The following is a 22,472-nucleotide window of genomic DNA, read 5'->3' on the forward strand; positions in this document are numbered from 1 at the left end:
GCTGTAAATCGGCAGTATATTGGTCTAGTTGAAATAAACATCATATATCTGACAAATTTTCCAATTTCTGTTGTCGCAGTATTAAACAGAAGCATTTTTTTTCTATGACAAGTTAAATTTCTTTGTCGCTCCATTGGGAGACCCAGACAATTGGGTGTATAGCTTCTGCCTCCGGAGGCCACACAAAGTATTACACTCAAAAGTGTAACCCCTCCCCTCTGCCTATACACCCCCCCCCCCCGTGCATCACGGGCTCCTCAGTTTTTATGCTTTGTGTGGAAGGAGGCACACATCCACTCACACATCTCCATTTTAGTCAGCAGCAGCTGCTGATTGTATCGGTTGGAAGAAAAGAGGGCTCCCACGGGGCCCCCGGCATGCTCCCTTCTCACCCCACTAAGTCGGCGGTGCTGTTAAGGTTGAGGTACCCATTGCGGGTACGACGGCCGGAGCCTCATGCCGTGTTTCCTTCTCCATCCCTGAGGGCTCTGGTAGAAGTGGGATCCGAAGCGGTCATCCAGGTTCTGGGACCGTGCTCCCTCCGCAGCCCCTGAGGGAATCTGCTGGACAGGAGCTTATCTATCTTCAGGGACAGGGACCTGCATCCACGAGGTACTCTGTGTCCCTATGGGGATGGTGTATGGAGCGCCTGGTTTCCAGACGCCGCATCTGACTGCTGAATAGTGAAGACCGGGGACTACCGCGCCGACCGCGCCTGCTTGTCGGCCGCGGTATTAAATTTAGTCCCCGGCTTCATCGCGGCCTAGTGGAAAAACTCCCGCCCCCAGGCCTGTCTATCAGAGATAGGGGCGGGATAGCCGACCTGACGTCGGATGTGAGGGCCGGGGCATCCTGTATGCTTCCTCCCCCCTCACTGATCACTGTGGGGACCCCAGATTCCCGCACTTTTCATAACCTCCACGGACCACAGTCCCAGACCACCTAAGCGGGCTCGCTTGGAATCTTCCCCGACTTCTTCACGCTGCTCGGGTTCCCAGCTTGAGGACTTTCTGGAGGACGAGGCGGAGGTTGCAGCTCAGGGCTCGGACCCTGATGTTGCTCTCAATCTTGATACACCTGAAGGGGACGCCTTAGTAAATGATCTTATCTCGTCCATCAATCAGGTGTTGGATCTATCTCCCCCGCCTCCTCCTATAGAGGAGTCGGCCTCTCAGCAGGAGAAACACCAGTTTCGGTTTCCCAAACGTACACGGAGTGCATTTTTTGATCACTCTAACTTCAGGGATGCCATCCAGAAGCCCAGAGCGGTTCCGGACAAGCGCTTTACTAAGCGCCTTACTGACACACGTTACCCCTTCCCCGCTGACGTAGTTAAGGGTTGGGCTCAATGTCCTAAGGTGGATCCCCCAGTCTCCAGATTGGCGGCTAGATCTGTGGTTTCGGTTGCAGATGGCTCATCACTAAAAGATGCCACTGACAGGCAGATAGAGCTCCTGGTGAAATCCATCTATGAGGCCACGGGCGCGTCTTTTGCCCCGGCTTTTGCAGCCGTGTGGGCACTCCAAGCTATCTCAGCTTGTCTGGCTGAGATTAATGCGGTCACACGTACGTCTGCCCCGCAGGTTTCATCTTTAACCTCTCAGGCGTCGGCGTTTTCTTCCTACGCCATGAACGCAGTCCTAGACTCTGCTAGCCGTACAGCGGTGGCATCCGCTAATTCTGTTGCAGTCCGCAGGGCCATGTGGCTGCGCGAATGGAAGGCAGACTCGGCTTCCAAGAGGTTCTTAACCGGTTTGCCGTTTTCTGGCGAGAGATTGTTTGGCGAACGATTGGATGAGATTATTAAGGAATCCAAGGGAAAGGACTCCTCCTTACCCCAGTCCAAACCTAAGAGACCTCAGCAACGAAAAATACAATCGAGGTTTCGGTCCTTTCGTCCCTCCGCCAAGCCACAGTCCTCTTCGTCCAATAGACAGGACAAAGGCCAGAGGAACTCCTATGCGTGGCGGTCTAAGTCACGCCCCCAAAAGGCCGCCGGAGGCACCGCCTCCAAGGCGGCCTCCTCATGACTCACGGCATCCCCGAACCGCACCTCGGTCGGTGGCAGGCTCTCCCGCTTTCGCGACGCCTGGTGGCCACATGTTCAAGACCGATGGGTGAGAGACATCCTGTCTCACGGTTACAGGATAGAGTTCAGCTCTCGTCCTCCGACTCGTTTTTTCAGAACATCCCCGCGCGAGCAGACGCACTTTTTCAAGCAGTGGATGCTCTGAAAAAAGGAGTCGTGACCCCCGTTCCCACTCAGGAACAGGGTCGCGGTTTTTACTCCAACTTATTCGTGGTGCCAAAGAAAGACGGATCATTCCGTCCCGTTCTGGACCTCAAATTGCTCAACAAACACGTGAGCACCAGACGATTCCGGATGGAATCTCTCCGCTCGGTCATCGCCTCGATGTCACAAGGAGACTTCCTTGCATCGATCGACATCAAGGATGCTTATCTCCATGTGCCGATCGCACCAGAACATCAACGCTTTTTGCGTTTCGCCATCGGGGACGAACACCTTCAGTTCGTGGCATTGCCCTTCGGCCTGGCGACAGCCCCACGGGTTTTCACCAAAGTCATGGCATCCGTTGTGGCGGTCCTGCATTCTCAGGGACACTCGGTGATTCCCTACTTAGACGATCTCCTAGTCAGGGCACCGTCTCGGGCGGCGTGTCAACACAGCCTTACCGTCGCTCTGGAGACCCTCCAGCAGTTCGGGTGGCTCATCAACTTCCCAAAATCCAAGTTGACACCGACCCAATCTCTGACCTATCTAGGGATGGAGTTTCATACACAGTCAGCGGTAGTCAAGCTACCACTAGACAAACAGCTGTCACTGCAGGCAGGGGTGCAATCTCTGATTCAGACTCAGTCACACCCCTTGAGACGCCTCATGCACTTCCTGGGGAAGATGGTGGCAGCGATGGAAGCAGTGCCCTTTGCGCAATTCCATCTGCGTCCGCTCCAGTGGGACATTCTCCACAAATGGGACAGGAGGTCGAACTCTCTCGACAGGAACGTCTCTCTTTCCCCTGCAACGAAGACGTCTCTTCAGTGGTGGCTTCTTCCCACTTCTCTCTCACAGGGAAAATCCTTCCTGCCCCCAGCCTGGGCCGTGGTCACCACGGACGCGAGCCTGTCAGGGTGGGGAGCGGTATTCCTCCATCACAGAGCTCAGGGAACCTGGACTCCGATAGTCTTTCCTTCAGATCAATGTCCTGGAGATAAGGGCAGTGTATCTGGCACTATTGGCTTTCCAGCAGTTGCTGGAGGGCAGGCAGATCCGTATCCAGTCGGACAACGCCACTGCCGTCGCATACATCAACCACCAAGGCGCCACGCGGAGTCGTCAAGCCTTCCAAGAAGTCCAGCGAATTCTGCAGTGGGTGGAAGCCACAGCATCCACCATCTCCGCAGTTCACATACCGGGCGTAGAAAACTGGGAAGCAGATTTTCTCAGTCGTCAGGGCATGGATGCGGGGGAATGGTCCCTGCACCCAGAAGTGTTTCGAGAGATCTGTCGCCGCTGGGGAACGCCGGACGTCGATCTCATGGCGTCACGGCACAACAACAAGGTCCCGGTCTTCATGGCACGATCTCAAGATCAGAGCTCTGGCGGCGGACGCATTAGTCCAGGATTGGTCGCAGTTTCGACTGCCTTATGTATTTCCTCCTCTGGCAATGCTGCCCAGAGTACTACGCAAGATCAGGTCCGACTGCCGTCGCGCCATTCTCGTCGCCCCAGACTGGCCGAGGCGGTCATGGTACCCGGATCTGTGGCATCTCACGGTGGGTCAGCCGTGGGCGCTGCCAGACCGCCCAGACTTGCTGTCGCAAGGGCCGTTTTTCCATCTGAATTCTGCGGCCCTCAACCTGACTGTGTGGCCATTGAGTCCTGGCTCCTAGCGTCTTCAGGGTTGTCTCAGGATGTCATTGCCACTATGAGACAGGCCAGGAAACCGACGTCCGCCAAGATCTATCACAGGACTTGGCGGATTTTCTTTCTCCTGGTGTTCTGATAAGGGTTTTACTCCCTGGCCTTTTGCCTTACCCACTTTTCTTTCCTTCCTTCAATCCGGAATGGATAAGGGGTTGTCACTTAGTTCTCTCAAGGGGCAAGTTTCGGCACTCTCAATATTCTTTCAAAAGCGCCTGGCCAGGCTTCCGCAGGTCCGCACGTTCCTGCAGGGAGTTTGCCACATAGTCCCACCTTAAAGGCGCCCGCTTGAACCCTGGGACCTTAACAGGGTGCTAACGGCTCTTCAGAAACCGCCTTTTGAACCGCTGCGGGATGTCTCCTTATCACGTCTTTCGCAGAAAGTGGCATTTCTAGTAGCAGTTACTTCACTCCGTAGAGTGTCGGAGCTTGCAGCACTGTCATGCAAAGCCCCCTTCCTGGTTTTTCACCAGGATAAGGTGGTTCTCCGTCCTGTTCCGGAATTTCTCCCTAAGGTGGTATCGCCTTTTCATCTCAATCAGGATATCACCTTACCTTCATTTTGCCCTAATCCAATTCACCGCTTTGAAAAGGATTTGCACTCATTAGATCTAGTGAGAGCACTCCGTCTCTACGTGTCTCGCACAGCGCCCCTGCGCCGTTCAGATGCGCTTTTTGTCCTTGTGGCTGGTCAGCGTAAGGGTTCGCAAGCTTCCAGGTCAACCTTGGCTCGGTGGATCAAGGAACCGATTCTTGAAGCTTACCGTTCTTCGGGGCTTCCGATTCCTTCGGGGCTGAAAGCCCATTCTACCAGAGCCGTGGGGGCGTCCTGGGCATTGCGGCACCAGGCAACGGCTCTACAAGTGTGTCAGGCAGCTACGTGGTCTAGTATGCACACTTTCACAAAGCACTATCAAGTGCATGCCTATGCTTCGGCAGATGCCAGTCTAGGTAGGCAAGTCCTTCAGGCGGCGGTGGCCCACCTGTAAGAGGGAGTCGTGTCGGCTCTTGTTATCGAGGTATTCTTTTACCCACCCAGGGACTGCTTTTGGACGTCCCAATTGTCTGGGTCTCCCAATGGAGCGATAAAGAAGAAGGGAATTTTGTTTACTTACCGTAAATTCCTTTTCTTCTAGCTTTTATTGGGAGACCCAGCACACGCCCCTGTTTTCCTTCGGGCTAGTTGTTCTTTTGTGTACACATGTTGTTCATGTTCAATTGTTTCATGGTTTTCAGTTCTCCGAACATCCTTCGGATTGAATTTACCTTAAACCAATTTATAAGTTTCCTCCTTCCTGCTTTTGCACCAAAACTGAGGAGCCCGTGATGCACGGGGGGGTGTATAGGCAGAGGGGAGGGGTTACACTTTTGAGTGTAATACTTTGTGTGGCCTCCGGAGGCAGAAGCTATACACCCAATTGTCTGGGTCTCCCAATAGGAGCTAGAAGAAAAGGAATTTACGGTAAGTAAACAAAATTCCCTTCATTTTGATCATGTCATTTCACTTTTTATATTAGATCACGAAATCATTTGCTTAGTAGAATATTTCTTGCTAATGCTAAATTAAATAATTTTATACTCTTCTTTTATTATTTTTGCTATTTTATTAACTGGTTCAGTAGAATATAATTTTTATATTCTCTCTCTGCTTTTCTGTATTGGGGGTGAGTCTGGCCGGTGTTGTCATATCTACTGTTAGGGGCCTTTCACATTGCGTTCTGACCTGCGTTCAGTGGTCCTGTCAGGTCTTCAGTTTGAATCTCCCGCAAAACGGGTTTCGAAAGTATGCGCCCACGGGGCCCTTGACTATAATTGTGCAGACGGAATCAGCGTGTGCTGTCATGCACCATTTGCGGGAGTATATGCTTTCTGGCGACCGACACCCAGACATAGTAGTTCAAATTTGGAGAGAAAAGGGTTAATAAACTGCGCTGCCTTAGAAAGGAGGATCCATGTAGAAATGATTGTTTACGCGTTTCAAAGGCTTATGGCTTCTTCCTCAGGACAAATGATATAAAATCAAATAAAATCATTCCTTCTACATGGATCCTCCTTTCTACGGCAGCGCGGTTTATTAACCCTTTTCTCTCCAAATTTCAACTGCATCTCCGCGAGAATTCTGTTGCAGCCGTATTTACACAATTACAGTGGTTATGACTCTCACAACCACACCAGGTGATAATACCCTTACAGCACCTTTGCTAACAGTGTTTTAGGATAAGACCCTAATTGTGCTTACAGTCTCTTCCAGCACTTTTAACCCAGACATAGTAGACTGTAGAAAATGGGAGAAACTCCAGCTTACCATATAGCTTTGTGCAGCAGGACTAGGCTTGCTCGTGATCCATCAGGAGGCCAGGCTGTGGTCAGTCATAGTTAGGAGGGTTGGATCCAGCATTAATTTCCATAGTTAAAAATTCAGCTTTATTGGAAAATCAGTATAAAAATATATACAAAAGCGTACATCTTTAGCAGAGGGATGGGGCAAAGTGCATGAAACACCTTACGCGTTTCGGACAGTGAATTTAAAAGCAGTCCTTAGTCATAGGTGCTATGCAAGGAAAGATCGCATGTTATATACACAAGAGTGAGATTCACAATAGAGGTTTAGGGGACGCCTCCTAATGAAGGAGGGAGGGGAACACCACAGCTGACAAATTAGTAGGCACATCAACGTGTACATATATATGAGATGGAATCCCCGACGGGACCACTGAATGCAGGTCAGAACGCAATGTGAAAGGGACCTTACCTACCAGGACATGTGCATGATCAGTAGGTGATGTGCGCCCACCCTATTAGTGATACCTACTGACCGCAGAGGTGTCCTGGCAGGTATCAATTAGATGTTAGCAGAGCCAAAATAACCTTTTAATTGGCAAGCTGTTAAAAATGGTATTTTAGAGATCATTTGGCATAAACGACAAATAAAAATATGCATTTAATATATTAGGCACTGTTCACAGTGTCCGTTCTGACATTTCATCTGTCTGCTCTGTTTCAGAATAGACATGCAGAATGCGTGCTCCTTTGTATCGGTTATGCACACACGAGAGGGGCCCCATTGATTATTATGGTATCCGTTATATAGAACGTAAACAAAAAGTGCTTTTCGAAGGGTACAATTATAGGGTAGTGAGAAGCAGGCTGCCAGTCACCCGACGAATGGGCAAAATGCTAATTTATTGAGTGAAATGATATTTAAGTTTATTTAAAACTTATCGTTCTTTGTAGTAGATAATCCTGTGTAAACAGGACATGTGCTGCTGAAAACAGTTGTAGTCTATGTGCACAGAACGATCATATTAAAGCACCACTCCAATGTTTATATTTCAATTCACCCCCAGAGTGGTATTACCAATGAATGTTCCCTGGTATAATACTTACTGATCACTTTCTTCTACTGTTCTCAGCAACCTAACAGTCCTTTAGTGCTACTTGTGATAGGCCAAAATGCTCCAGTGCTTGCTGGATAAACCGGAAGCCATTTCTTAATGTAAGTCTATGACAGCCAGATTGAGGCATTCATAGACTTAAGGGGGCTTTACACGCTACGACATCGCTAATGCGAACTCGTTGAGGTCACGGAATTGGTGACGCACATCCGGCCGCATTAGCGATGCTGTTGCGTGTGACACCGATGAGTGATTTTGCATTGTTGCAAAAACGTGCAAAATCGCTCATCGGTGACATGGGGGTTCATTCTCAAAAATCGTTACTGCAGCAGTAACAAGGTTGTTTCTCGTTCCTGTGGCAGCACACATCGCTCCGTATGACGCCGCAGGAACGAGGAAGCTCTCCTTACCTGCCTCCCGGCCGCTATGCGGAAGGAAGGAGGTGGGCGGGATGTTCTGGCCACTCATCTCCGCCCCTCCGCTTCTATTGGGCGGCTGCTCAGTGACGTCGCTGTGACGCCGCACGGACCGCCCCCTTAAAAAGGAGGCTGTTCGCCGGTCACAGCGACGTTGCCGGGCAGGTAAGTATGTGTGACGGGTCTGGGCGATGTTGTGCGGCACGGGCAGCGATTTGCCCGTGTCGCGCAACAGATGGGGGCGGGTACCCACACTAGCGATATCGGGACCGATATCGCAGTGTGTAAAGTAACCTTTACATAGAGAGATAGTGACTGTTGGCTCCGACTTCCGGCCAGTCAGGTGTTGCAGTCACAAGATGACAGAGCAGGTCAGATTGGTGCCTGGAAGAACAGCATGTGGCGGCTGGTAAATGCTGTAGGTAGGGAACAGACATTAGTGATACCATTCCATGGGTGAAATAAAAAAAAAAGTAATGGAGTGCTGCTTTAATGATCATTCTGTGTATATGAGAGTGCAATCGGCCTGTCTGAACAGGCTGTTAAATATCCGCTGATCAGCTTGCTGGTAGCTGATTGGCAGGCATTTAATATAAATATACTTTCTGTAAAATGGAACAGAAAAACGGAATGTGCGATCAGACATGTGAACAGAGCCTTATGTCTGTGCTATATTGTCAGTGCTTGCAGTTACAGGCCTGAAGCCTAAGGAGCTCATAGTTACTGTTCTGTGCTCTTCTGGTTCATCTTTGTCATAGGAAGATTGTACTTTTATGTGTCAACGTAACACCTTCTCCCTATAGACAGCACTGAAACAGCAGAACACATGGGCAGCAGCGGGCTTTGGACCTCTGCCTTTGTGTTCAATTAGTTTTCGTTTATTAAGAACATTTCTTGCTCACCTTGTTGCAAACAATCTGTAGACTGAGGGTCATCCTTACATATTAGACAAACGCTGCTAAAAATGTCTGATTTCAGCCATAGTGAACTTCCATGAGATAAATAGCCTTTTTGTAAAAGAAAATCAGAAGTATTTTCCCCCATCTTTAATTCGCCATAACAAGTGTGACTGCAAAATTAACCCTCTAAGAAATGTGCCGTTATTTGTTGCAGTTTACTAATGGGTGTGATGTAACTTGTGTTTGACCTGCTACCCATAATGATTTTGTTGTGTACCGCCTCAGCTTTTCCTTCTCGTACGCCTTTATCTGCTGCTTGGTGCTGTCCTGAGTGGCGGCTCTAACCATTGTGATGGGTTTCGCAGCATGCAGTGCTGAGGGGCGATGGAGCTTTGCAGCAGGCGCTCTGCTTACTTGTGAGGGATCTTAAGGTGCGTGTTTTTACTATCTACTGTTGTCTTCCTGCATTATAGGGTACTCGAGACGCAGCTACAAGCTCAGAAGAAGAGCTATGAAAACGAGGTGGAATCTCTAAGAGGAGAGATCCAGGGTCTTAAGGAGGAGAACAATCGTCAGCAACAGCTCCTTGCCCAAAATCTTCAGCTGCCTCCTGAGGCTCGCATAGAAGCCAGCTTACAGCATGAAATCACCCGGCTGACCAATGAAAACTTGGTATGTAATATAAGAGGACTGCTAATGAACCTACAGCTGACCTCCTGCCTTAGATCACTACACGCCATATATCATACAGTTACACATGTATAATCATTGCTTTCTTCATTAAGGCATTAATCTCATTTGCATATTTATGGTGGAGAAAATGGTGTAGGCCTTCATTAAATATATCCAGACCATCTCTGTAGACTTTTCTCCATGGTAGCAGACTACAAATCTAGCCTATGTAGTCTCCTCCTGGAGACGTTTTCCATCAGTCCCATAGTTCTTGGCAAGTTAACAAGAAGTAGAAGAAAGATTAACCCCGATTTGTGCTAGAGACCACAGGGCCAACTTAGCAAGGTTTTCTTATTAGTTAAACCATATGGATACATTGAAAATAGAGTTAAAATATGCTACTATTTTAAGTTGCCCTACTTTACATGCAGGTGTAAAGAGCAAAGACTTTTTTTTAAAAAAAAAACCCCATGTAATTCCCATTAAAGGTATATACAAAATAGACATGTTTAATGGTTAGATATAACAGACTTTAACACATGATGTTGATCCACCCTGAAAAGTAGAAATCTAAACTATAAAATCAGTTTGACCCTTACGAAGTAGCAGAAATGCCAGGACTTCCCCGGTGCCACTATTGCATGATAGTGTCTACAGCTGCCAACATCTGAAGAATCACATGCAGACGGTCTCCAGGGCCACATATGGCTTCTGCATAGCCCTTATACACAGAATAAAGGTAACCTGCATTTATACGGCAAAGTAATTGTGAATGAGCATTGTTAAAAATGATTGTTTCACAATTATCTTGACGTGTAAACACCCTGACGATCACCCGATGAACAAGCCAAATGCTTGTTCGTTTGGTGAAATGATCTTTTGTGCAGCACAAAATATCATCATTCTTGGCGGTGCATCGTCCTGTGTTAACACTGCCCAGAACTATGGCAGCTATGGGCACTGTGCGATCTAGTATAGTCTAGTATATCACGCTCAGTGCACATAGTTTGTTTTGATCTGAATATTTAAATGCCCGCCAATTGGTAAAAGTTTGCCAATCAGCAATTGTACCATTATTATTATTATTATTATTATAGCGCCATCAATTCCATGGCACTTTACATGTGAAAGGGGTATACATAATAGGGACAAGTACAATAATCATACACAATACAATACAAGACACAGACAGGTACAGGAGGAGAGGGGTCCCTGCCCGCGAGGGCTCACAGTCTACAAGGCCACCGTTTGGTCCATCCATACAGACCCTTAGTTTCTAGGTCTTCCTGGCACGACACTTGTTGATAAGACTTGTGTAAGAATATGAAGTTGTGTTATTTACCAAAGTGTTATAATGTATTGGTGTGATCCACAGTCTCTGGACTTGTTAGCGTTTATTAAGTAAACTACTGCAGCCAGCGGGTCCATCCATTCTGCCTGTTTTTTCAGTATTTTGAGGAGTTATATGCAGATGATCCAATGAAGTATCAGTCGTACCGGATTTCACTTTACAGACGGATCATTGTATGTAAATCACGCACCTGATTGTTCTGTCGCCTTAGCCGTGTCCTAGAGAACTAACAGTAATTCAGCCGGCTGCCTGTCTAGTTGCGTTTGTGTGAAGAGCAGGCGCTCTTTCTTTACCCCACGGCTTTCCGTCTCATGTCTTCATGTTGAGTTCTGTGATAAATGCACATTTTCGTACTAACTCCAGCTAACAGCAAGACTGCATGCGGAGTGCGCCAATCACATTATTTGTATAGTGCTGTCCTTTAGAGTTCATTAGGGTAAATCCTGCTTGTGAACAGAGTAAGTATCTCTTAATTTCTTCTCCTAATCCGGTTATTTCTCTCTAGAATTAACCCTTGTGTTAAGTGATACCATGCCAGTTCTTGTGCAGTGCCCACGGGGACTCTTAAACCATCACTCGCATAAATGTCTGGTTTGAAACAAATCTTTTTGTATCTGTATAGCATAATCATGTACTCGCCTATGAAAATATTTGTTTTGAAATCTAAGCATTTTATGAGAATTGATATGGTGTAGTCCTTTCTGTGAAGTCATTTTAGCATCAAATGGAATGGGGTTCATAATTTAAAGTGAACCTTTCAGTTCCAATATGTACCCGTAGCCATGAGCAGTTGTGGGTGCATATTTCTAATCCCTGCTCAACTGTCCCAGCCTATAGTAGCATAATAAAGAGATCTTTAGAAAAAGTATTTCTAAAGATCCTTTTATGAGATGCTAATGAGCGCAGGGACTAGTCGCAAGGACGTTTTTCCCCCGACTAGTCCGCTCTCTTAGCATGTTAGCAGGTCCACAGGGACATGCTAAAATGCTATTCAATGCACGATGCCCAGCGTCATCAGCGGTGACGCGTGTACCTGTGTCCATTGTCACCGCCTCAGATGCCAGGTTTAGGCTCAATTCGCATGATCAAAAGTCACGGCACTTCCGGTCATGTGCACTAGACATCTCTGAAGCCTAGACACGTACAGCTGGCTTCATAGTGCACATGACTGGAAGTGATGGGACTTCTGATCATGCGCACTGAGCCTAAACCCGGCATCTGAATCGGTGACAACGGACACAGGTACGTGTGTCGCCGCCGATAATGCTGGGCAATGGGCATTGAATAACATGTTAGCACGCCCCTGTGGGCATGCTAACATAAGAGGATGGACTAGTCAGGGGACATAACACCCTTGCAACTAATTTCTGTGCTCATTAGCATATCATAAAGGATCTTTAGATGCTGGGACAGTAAGTCAGGGATTAGAATAGGACACATGCACAATACCTGCTGGTCATTGTGTAAAAGGGTCTGTTTACACCGACTGGCGGCACTAAACAACCACCGATTGCTTAATACAGTGGGGGAAAAAAAGTATTTAGTCAGCCACCAATTGTGCAAGTTCTCCCACTTAAAAAGATGAGAGAGGCCTGTAATTGACATCATAGGTAGACCACAACTATGAGAGACAAAATGAGAAAACAAATCCAGAAAATCACCTTGTCTTATTTGGCAAGATTTTTTTGCAAATTTTGCTGGAAAATTAAGTATTTGGTCAATAACCAAACCAACCAAAAGTTAATCTCAATATTTTGTTATATATCCTTTGTTGGCAATGACAGAGGTCAAACGTTTTCTTCACAAGGTTGGCACACACTGTTGGTGGTATGTTGTTCCATTTCTCCATGTAGATCTCCTCTACAGCAGTGATGTTTTGGGCCTGTCGTTGGGCAACATGGACTTTCAACTCCTTCCAAATGTTTTCAATGGGGTTAGATCTGGAGACTGGCTAGGCCACTCCAGGACCTTCATATGCTTCTTACGAAGCCACTCCTTCGTTGCCCTGGCGGTGTGCTTGGGATCATTATCATGCTGAAAGACCCAGCCACGTTTCATCTTCAATGCTCTTGCTGATGGAAGGAGGTTTGCACTCAAAATCTCATGATACATGGCCCCATTTATTCTTTCAAGTACACAGATTAGTCGCCCTGGTTGCTTTCCAGGGAAACATCCCCAAAGCATGATGTTGCCACCCCCATGCTTCAAAGTAGGTATGGTGTTCTTTGGATGCAACTCTGTATTCTGTCTCCTCCAAACACAACGAGTTGTGTTTCTACCAAACAGTTCTACTTTGGTTTCATCAGACTATATTACATTCTCCCAATACTCTTCTGGATAATTCAAATGCTCTCTAGCAAACTTCAGACGGGCCCGGACATGCACTGGCTTAAGCAGGGGAACACGTCTGGCACTGCAGGATATGAGTCCCTGGCGGCGTAGTGTGTTACTGATAGTAGCCTTTTTTACGGTGGTCCCAGCTCTATGCAGGTCATTCACTAGTCCCCCCATGTGGTTCTGGGATTTTTGCTCACCGTTCTTGTGATCATTTTGACCTTACAAGGTGATATCTTGCGTGGAGCCCCAGATTGAGGGAGATTATCAGTAGTCTTGTATGTCTTCCATTTTCTTATTATTGCTCCCACAGTTGATTTCATCACACCAAGCTGCTTGCCTATTGCAGATTCAGTCTTCCCAGGCTGGTGCAGGGCTACAATTTTGTTTCTGGTGTCCTTCAACAGCTCTTTGGTCTTCACCATAGTGGAGTTTGGAGTGTAACTGTTTGAGGTGGTCTTTTATACTGATAACAAGTTCAAACAGGTGCCATTACTACAGGTAATGAGTGGAGGACAGAGGACCTTCTTAAAGAAGAAGTTACAGGTCTGTAAGAGCCTGAAATCTTGCATGTGTTTAGGTGTACAAATACTTATTTTCCACCATAATTTGCAAAAAAATCTTGCCAAATCAAACAAGGTGATTTTCTGGATTTGTTTTCTCATTTTGTCTCTCATAGTTGTGGTCTACCTATGATGTCAATTACAGACCTCTTTCATCTTTTTAAGTGGGAGAACTTGCACAATTGGTGGCTGGCTGGCTAAATATTTTTTTCCCCCACTGTATTTACCAGTCACTGGTCATTTAATAGCCTGTTTATACAGGTAGACCACTCTACACTATACGCACTGAACGATGTGTATTACATGGGTCACTGTTCACAGGCTGCAATTGTTCTCGGCACGCGATTCCTTTCTTCACAGGATGATGCGCTGCCAAGAGTGATGATTTTTAAGTAAACTTCAGTAAAAATCATTTCACTTGATGAATGAGGATTTTGCCTGGATTGCTCATTTACTCAGTGTAAATTCTGTTTTGTCTTTTTTTTTTTTTTTAATTTATTTATTTTACCACCATAGGTATCCATATTGTATGTTCCCTGTGTGTAGTCAAATACTTACCATTTGCCATCTTCTTCTGTTCCCAGTGCTGCTTTGGTGGTCTTCTGCACCACGTGATCGGAGCTGTGACTGGTCGGATTACTTCACCGTTTGTTCGCTGGACCGGAAAAGAGATACTGGCCGTTATCAGTGACTTCTGGCCAGTCAGAGCTGCGGTCACAAGATGGTGGAGGAGGACCAGAGTGTCACCATAAATGGTAGACGACAGTCACGGGTAAATATTTTTACATATGGAACATACATTATTTAAACCGACCTGGTGGTGAATGAAAATATCAAAATGGTTTGTTAAGTGACTGAGAACCTCCCGCAGACATGGTTTCTTTCTTGATCTTCAGCTATGTTTTTTTTACTAACAGAATCTGCTTATGTTTAATAAGGGTGGTGTTATTGAGAGATTGTTATCATCTCTAGGACCTAATGGAGCAACTAGAGAAGCAAGATAAAACCGTCAGGAAGCTGAAAAAGCAGCTGAAAGTGTTTGCAAAGAAAATAGGAGAGCTTGAAGGTAATTCTGCGGATTTCAGATGAATCGCTGTGTAGTGTCAGGTGGTACAATTTTGTTATTTCAATTAAGGCGTCTAATTAGAAAGTCGTTTCCATTTCATACGTTACCTTAATTAGTTTTTCTCAGACGCTGGTAACCATTACCACTCACAATTCACTAGGTGATTTGCTAACTTATTATTGTATATGATTATTAATATAGGCTTATTTCTTTTTGTAGTTGGTCAAATGGAAAACGTGTCTCCTGGTCAAATAGTGGATGAGCCGATACGTCCGCTGAATATTCCCCGAAAAGAGAAAGACTTCCAAGGAATGCTGGAGTACAAGAGGGAAGATGAGCCGAAGCTGATTAAGAACCTTATACTGGGTAAACATTAAAGGTGTAGATATTACACCATGTGCGATAACTGTATATGATATTTCTTGAGCGCACTTGTTCACCGCTCTTACTGTGAGCCATGCAAGTGTAGATGATATAATAGTTCAAGGCTGCTGGTTTCTATGTAATATTAGAAAAGGCTGTAAGTCTTATACTGATGGGCGAATAGTAACAATTTGTGCTCATATTATTCGTGATCAACCCCAAAGTACTATTCCAGTATTCGTCACGAATAATGAACCTAATAAGTTAGTGGGGAAGCCGAGCATTTTTCTTGGGGCAACGAATACTGGAATAATACTTGGTATTCGGTAAGCATTATCTGAACATGATAGTTACTATTCGCCCATCAATACTTAAGGATAATGTACACTAAACATTGTGTCTATACGTCAACATTTTCTCCATTAGAAGTGCTGTCATGTAAAAAAAAAAAAAAAATTATAAACTATGTCTCTATCATGAATTCCCAAACCCTGTTTGGAATCTTTTTTTTGCTCATTTTTTTTTAGCTCTCATTCAACCCCCTGCAGCCAGTGGTTTATTGTTTATATCCTGAAGTTTCTGACCTTCCTTTGTGCATTTAGACTATAGTTGTACCTGTCTCATGAGTCACTAAGTTCCTCTCCCACATCACCCTCAGTGGTCGTCCACTCAACCTACAAAAAAACATCTGAAGATTCCTATAAAGTCTGAAAATGAATAAATCAATGTCCACATGGATTCTCCCTCCTAACATATGCCTCCCACTTCACCTAGTATGTGCTATCCTGACCGGCATGTGTTATCCTGGAGTCAGTAATGTTGCAAGGGCTGATGTTGGCATGACACAGGCTGAGCAATGACTCATATTATGTAGTCGCTTATTGCACCATCCCCTCTGGCTGAAGTCATAAGCTAAAAAGATTCCTTGATCTTTGTGGAGTCGGGAATATGCTCTCCCTTTTCTCCTTTTCACCCTGAACACATCCCCTTTGGCCTGTGATCCTTGGCAAGATAATAGTGACATTCCCAACATCACTGTGCAGAGCTGCTGGCTGAGCTGCTGGTTAAAGCACAGACCGGAAATCTCTGTACTCTGTGCTTTGCACAGACTGTAGTGGTCAGTAAGTAACCGGAGGTCACATCACATATGACTGCTCTGGAGCAGAGCAGAATTTTAGCACCATGTAATTGATGAAGTTTCTTAATTTCCTTCATTATTCTTGATAATCTGTGTGCCTAGAAAACCTCTTAATGCTTCTTATTATCTTCTCTGATACCAGACTTGAAGCCCCGTGGTGTTGCTGTGAACCTTATCCCTGGCCTGCCAGCATACATTCTTTTTATGTGTGTGCGGCATGCTGATTACCTGAATGATGACCAGAAAGTCCGTTCCTTGCTCACATCTACCATTAATGGCATCAAAAAGATCTTGAAGGTCAGTTATTGTTTTCTTTCACAGAAAAATCAAAATGTGTTTTATTAATTAGTTGAGCAATTCTGCAAAATCACTATGCCCACCCTACTCTAAGGCTATGTGTGCACGCTGAGTATGTGCTAGCAGAAATTTCTGCACCAAATCTGCATCTTTTGACAGAAAAAAAAGTGTGTTTTTAGCTGAGCGTTTGCCTAGATTTTCCCACATTTTTATGCATTTTTGCATACGTGATTTCTATGCATCCTAGGTTGGAAAAACACTGCAAAAACGCTGAAAGAATTTATATACTGCAGATTTATTTCTGCACCAAATCTGAAAGGGAAAAGAGGAAATTGCACAAAACTTCAGGATTCTCATTGACTTTGCTGGCATAAGGATTTGGTTGCAGTTTTGTGACAAAATTGCACTAAAAATGCATTAAAAAAACGCAATAAAAATGCACTGTATGCACATACTCTAAAAGGAATCGTGCCCCAATCACATTACAAGGAGCCTTAGGATTTTAGTTGTGAAATACTAATCTAGATTTATATGCTGTAAATTAGTCTAAAGATGTAGGTTAAAGTGATTTTCACTTATCTGAACGTTAATGGAGATGTTCATACCACTTTTTTTCTTGAAAAATAGTGTCTCACCGGAATCTGCATTAACACCACTTGCCGCTTGTTTACATTCTGGGGCTGCAGTGGCGGGGCATCTAGTCAGTTTCAGCACATTGTCACACTGTTGACATGGCATTAACTATTCGGTGCTGAGGAGGCTCTTGACTATGGGACATGTTAGTCACAGCTGGGTAACAGCACTGCTCCCGGGATCCTAAGTGGGACTTGGAGGGGAGGCAGGTTTATTGATGCCGAACATCATCATTGGAGAACTTGGCATCAAGATATCCAAAGTGGACAGCTAGAACTTCACTTGGTCATCTCACACATAAAATGGTATATAAAGTTGAAAAAGTTGTATTGAGGCATGGAATAGCACTATTATTCTTCTTGTACATAGAAAGAAATTTGGCAAATATCTCCACTGGTTATTTGTCAGTACTCTGGGTATTGTGGCTCATGATCAAAGCAGGCACCGTGTATGTGCTCTATTTTTGGAAGGAGTCCATAGAGACAATGTCTGGATAGAAGCAATGATGCAAGACGCTCAGCATGACTGCGGCCATAATATTATTGACAAAAAAAAGTGTAATACTGAGACTGTAATGTAAGATGGCTCCAAGCCAGAAATGGCAGTCACTCCATCCCTTGAAAGAGTGAGACGTTCTGCATCGTGGCATCTTTCAGCTTCAGAACAATGGCGTGGTTATCCGGCCGACTCAAGCCAAGGCGGCTTAGTCTGTTGGTTCTTATTAGCATTTAACCCTTCCAATCTACCTGTAACATTCAGACAACAAATTACCCAATTTGTTTTGTTCACTCACAGTAAACTATTCATTTCTACTTATAGTTTACTTCTTGCATTCTGCCTTATATACACAATTCTACTTTTTTTTATTTACATTTTATCATTTTTTTAATTCATTCATTTAATAGTCATTTATCAGTTTGTCAGTACATGATTGTATTTTAATTGTGTTTTTTCTTTACTTTTTATTTCCTATAACAGAAAAGGGGGGATGACTTTGAGACCGTGTCTTTCTGGCTTTCCAACACCTGCCGATTCCTCCATTGTCTGAAGCAGTACAGCGGGGAAGAGGTAACCTTCCTCTGATTCTTGAAAATTCCTACAGCTGTTTTTGTTACAAATCATAAATTTACTTCTTAAGTGTAAATGAAATATCAAATACTTGATACAGATCTTCATTTGTCTCTTTTTTTTTTTTTTCTTCCATCAGTACGATGTTTTTTGTATGGGTTAATTTTTAATATTTATTGAGGGTTCGTCACCCATGCACAGTGCCCCTATAATAAATGTTTATGGAAAGGACATCAGCAAAGTCCCAGTGATGGGATGTATAGTGATCAGACTCTTACCACCTCGCCTGTGCATAAACGAAACACATATGGTCATCTCATTACACTTGAGGCCATAACTGTAGAAAAAGATATGGACCGCACATACAAAAATTTGAAAATTGAAAAATTACTTTGATCTAATACCGCTAGGCAAAAATTTTATATACCTGAACATGAGGTTCTTGGTTTAACGTTCTGATCAGACTGTAGGAAACCCACTGCCACATCATGGCAAACCTCTTAGTGGGTCCATAACTTATTTGAAGCCTTAGGCCGGTTTCACACACCCGGCTTTTTGCCGTTTTACCGGATCCGGCGCTCTCCCGTACAGTTAATACAGTACAATGACAGCGCTGTAACTTCCGGGTCACATGCGCCGGTCACATGACAGCATGTGACCGGCGCTTGTTGCTCTGTCATTGTACGGGAGAGCGGCGGATCCGGCAAAACGGCAAAAAGCCGGATGTGTGAAACCGGCCTACAAGGTGCGGCGCCGCATGTCAACCAGCGCCACAGTGACAGTGCACCAATAGGGCAGGTAAACTAATTCCTCACAATACCCATGCTGCAGGACTGAGCCTAGAAGACTCCAGGCCACACCGCCCCACTGACACAATCACCGCAACAATGGCCACCACACAGCACCCTGTGAAAGGAGCTGGAAAACTCACCTTCTACACGCTCTTATTACTCTTGAGAATATAGTCCCTTTTCTTGCCTAGACTAGATACATGGGCTCCATGGGGATATTAATAAGGTTTAAATCAGAATTGTGTGTTATTTCATTATTCTGTTGACAGCTGATAAATTGTGACTGGGGGTCTGAATTATACACCACCTTGTATTTTCATAATCCCCCCCCCCCTTTTTTTTTTAAACACCAAAATACATTGTTTAGAAAGTTAATCTATTTGAAATAATTAAAAGATAATCAGACAGATATTGTAGCCGGTTTATGACCCTTTACCCTCCACTCTATCCAGGCATTTATGAAGCACAACTCAAATCGGCAGAATGATCATTGTCTGACAAATTTCGATCTTGCGGAGTACAGACAAGTATTAAGTGATTTAGCTATTCAGATCTATCAGCAGCTGGTCAGAGTGCTTGAGAATATCCTACAACCAATGATCGGTGAGTAATGTGAAAATATTCCGATTTTTAGATTTTCATGTCAGTAATGCTAGACCATGAAAAAGGTAATATATTAGGACTATAATAGATTGAAAGAATAAAATGTATCTTAAAGGTTCCCATCCACCTTAGATCGCTGTCAGACTGATGCTCGGTTGGCGACTGTCTCTCCAATATCCCCCATACTCATTCACGCTTGGTGGGATTGTCAGAATCCAAGCGCTCTAGTCTAACTAACTTCTATATACTAAAAAAAAAAAAATCACAGCCCATTTCCAACAGGACATACAGACTGTTTTATTACTTAATTTTTGACAAAAATTAGCTGACACTTTTCATTGCTCTTTTTCTTCCCTCCAGAAATACCCAGTGCTCAGCCCATCTTTCCCTATTCTATCATCCATCTGCCTACTATAGCTGATACCTGGAACTTTCACATCTTATGCCCATGCTAGGGCGTCAGGTGTCCATAGATAAGGTTCAAAGATTACCACAATTTTTAAGGAAAAAATAGGCATCTAAACTTTCATTCTCCTGAAGTAACAAATGTACAATAAAATCCAAAAGAAGCCAGAAAATTCATGTTTCTCAGATCATACCCTCTCATGGCGTTACAAAGTTAATATTTATTGCTAATCGGGTATGTTAGTACATATCAGCCAGCGTCAATCACATTGAGGAGGGCAGGGGATTACTTTATTCACACATACATTGGACTTGCAAACTATAGCCCTGATTCATTATTTCTGGGGGTTTTAATCATTTTTCTTTTTTTGTCTTACGAAATTCGTTGATTATTTTTGCGCTTAATTCATCAAAATGATAGGAACACCGTTGGTGAAGAACAGTGTACATAACCACCAAGTGATACCCTTTTAGGTAGAACAGTCTCAAAAATTGTAAAAAAAAAAATTCTTGCATGCATAAAATCACTTCAGAGGGAACTAGAGTTCATTTGGCACTAAAGTTTTGCGACGTTTTTAAAAGTCGCAAATGATGAAATGGGCTACAATATCTGAAAACCCTAAACGCCAAGCTCAATAATTTTGGTGTCAGATGGGCTAATAAGAGTGCAGATGTGTTCCCACACTATTCTTCTGCATAGGACTGCACGGTTTGATGTCTGCTTTAATGTCTTATAGAGGAGAAGCACTTTGGCCCTGATTCATGGAAGTTTTTAACACCAAGATTCTGACGTTTAAAAGTTTTGAAAAGTCACAATTTTTTGGGGGGGTGATTGAGCTGTGGGAACTGTCGCTTGTCAAAACCATGACGAGCGGCAGCGTGCCTTACATCACAAATATTACTCCAGGCCCCAACAGTGGTGATAATGTCTGTACAGCGCACTGGAATTAATGGCGCTAGATAAGTGAATAAAATAAACATATATAGTTCAGTAAATAATTTGTTTTCTGTCTTCAGTTTCTGGGATGTTGGAGCATGAGACCATTCAGGGTGTTTCTGGGGTGAAGCCTACAGGTTTGAGAAAGAGAACATCCAGTATAGCAGATGAAGGAACGTATACCTTGGACTCCATAGTGAGACAGCTGAACACGTTCCACTCCATTCTGTGCCAGCACGGTATGGACCCAGAGCTCATCAAGCAGGTGGTGAAGCAGATGTTCTACATTATTGGCGCCGTCACACTTAATAACCTGCTGCTCAGAAAGGACATGTGTTCATGGAGCAAAGGGATGCAGATAAGGTAAGACCAGGAAAGGGTATTACTCTTTTATAGATTGCAAAGCATTATAAGCTTCAACTCTATGGGGAAAAACTGATCAAAGCCAAAAGAGTCAAGTTCTCAGACAAGTGCTTCAAACCCTTCAGACACAAGGGGGTCACAGTACAAAGACTTTATATCATTATATTGTGTATTATCATCTCTTATAAGAGAAGCCATCAGGATCTGAGGGGTCTTGGTTCGTTAAGCCATTAGTTGCGCTTACACGCTTTCGTAAACACATTTTTTTTTGTTATTCTTGCCTATTCAGCAGTCGTTACATTTGGTCTTTGTTTTATAAATTTTTGGATATTTCACCTGGAGTACCTTCTAGTTGTTTTAGTAAAACAAATGATCAGCTATGATAATGATAGGTGATGACTTGCTGATCATTGGGTGTGACCCCGCTTGGAACTGCACTGATCTGCAGATCTGGGAATTATTATTACCAATGTGGACTTTTTTTATCCTTTTTCCAAAACTGTGCAGCCAGTCCAACACCCGATTGTCTCTCTATTCAGTACCTACCGAGCTGCATGAAAAAGCGAAGCACAGCATTCAGCTGCCCCATAGTGAATGAATGGAGCACAGGTCAAGTAGGCGCACTGCAGCTTCATTGTAAAGGGATAACAGCTCCCTGTTCTGCAGATTGTCGTGAGTCCTAGTGGTCAGATCTCCACTGACCCAACAAACTATCACCTATTCTGTAGATGGGAAATAACTTGAATTTATCTGACAACTCCTTTATTCCTCTTGCTAAGATATTAGCTTGCTTGTCAGTGGGATGTTGCAAGGCTGCTATAAATGGTGTATAGCTGCACTTACTATGCAGTAAATGTCTAGAACACAGAATGCTTATCTAGATTCCTATGAACATCATGGCTCTCAGTTTACAAGATTTTCCTGTATTATCACTAATCAGTAAAAAGTACAAAAAAATAGTCATAGTATTATATTACTTTATGATGACATTATATGTGCATTCACTAGTTTTATATTATATTCAGTAATCATTCTTAATTATTGAAAAGACTAATTTCACCTAAACCTGGAATCTATCTTCTGGTCTTCTCAGCAGCTGGACCAGTGCTTCTCTACTTTTCACACATTGAATGCATTGATTTGCATGAATGGGACTTTCAGGGGGAGTTGTAGTGACATTGATGTAGAAGAATGATTGTGTATACCCTGTGCCATCAGTGTACTTGTAATTTCAG

The 22,472-nt window shown here is 44.3% G+C and overlaps 1 protein-coding gene across 1 annotated transcript in view; it reads left to right on the plus strand.

Annotated features, from left to right (window-relative positions):
• The window catches only part of MYO5A (myosin VA), a 276,256-nt gene that overhangs the window by 237,925 nt on the left and 15,859 nt on the right, over window positions 1–22,472 (plus strand). The window contains exons 32-38 of the mRNA XM_075345778.1: window positions 9,127–9,325; window positions 14,546–14,639; window positions 14,859–15,005; window positions 16,283–16,437; window positions 18,049–18,138; window positions 19,382–19,532; window positions 20,955–21,237. Of these exons, the coding sequence (XP_075201893.1) occupies window positions 9,127–9,325; window positions 14,546–14,639; window positions 14,859–15,005; window positions 16,283–16,437; window positions 18,049–18,138; window positions 19,382–19,532; window positions 20,955–21,237 (1,119 nt within the window). The remainder of the gene's footprint in view (window positions 1–9,126; window positions 9,326–14,545; window positions 14,640–14,858; window positions 15,006–16,282; window positions 16,438–18,048; window positions 18,139–19,381; window positions 19,533–20,954; window positions 21,238–22,472) is intronic.

Source organism: Anomaloglossus baeobatrachus, chromosome 4 (genome assembly GCF_048569485.1).
Source record: "Anomaloglossus baeobatrachus isolate aAnoBae1 chromosome 4, aAnoBae1.hap1, whole genome shotgun sequence".
Classification (NCBI taxonomy): Eukaryota; Metazoa; Chordata; class Amphibia; order Anura; family Aromobatidae; genus Anomaloglossus; species Anomaloglossus baeobatrachus.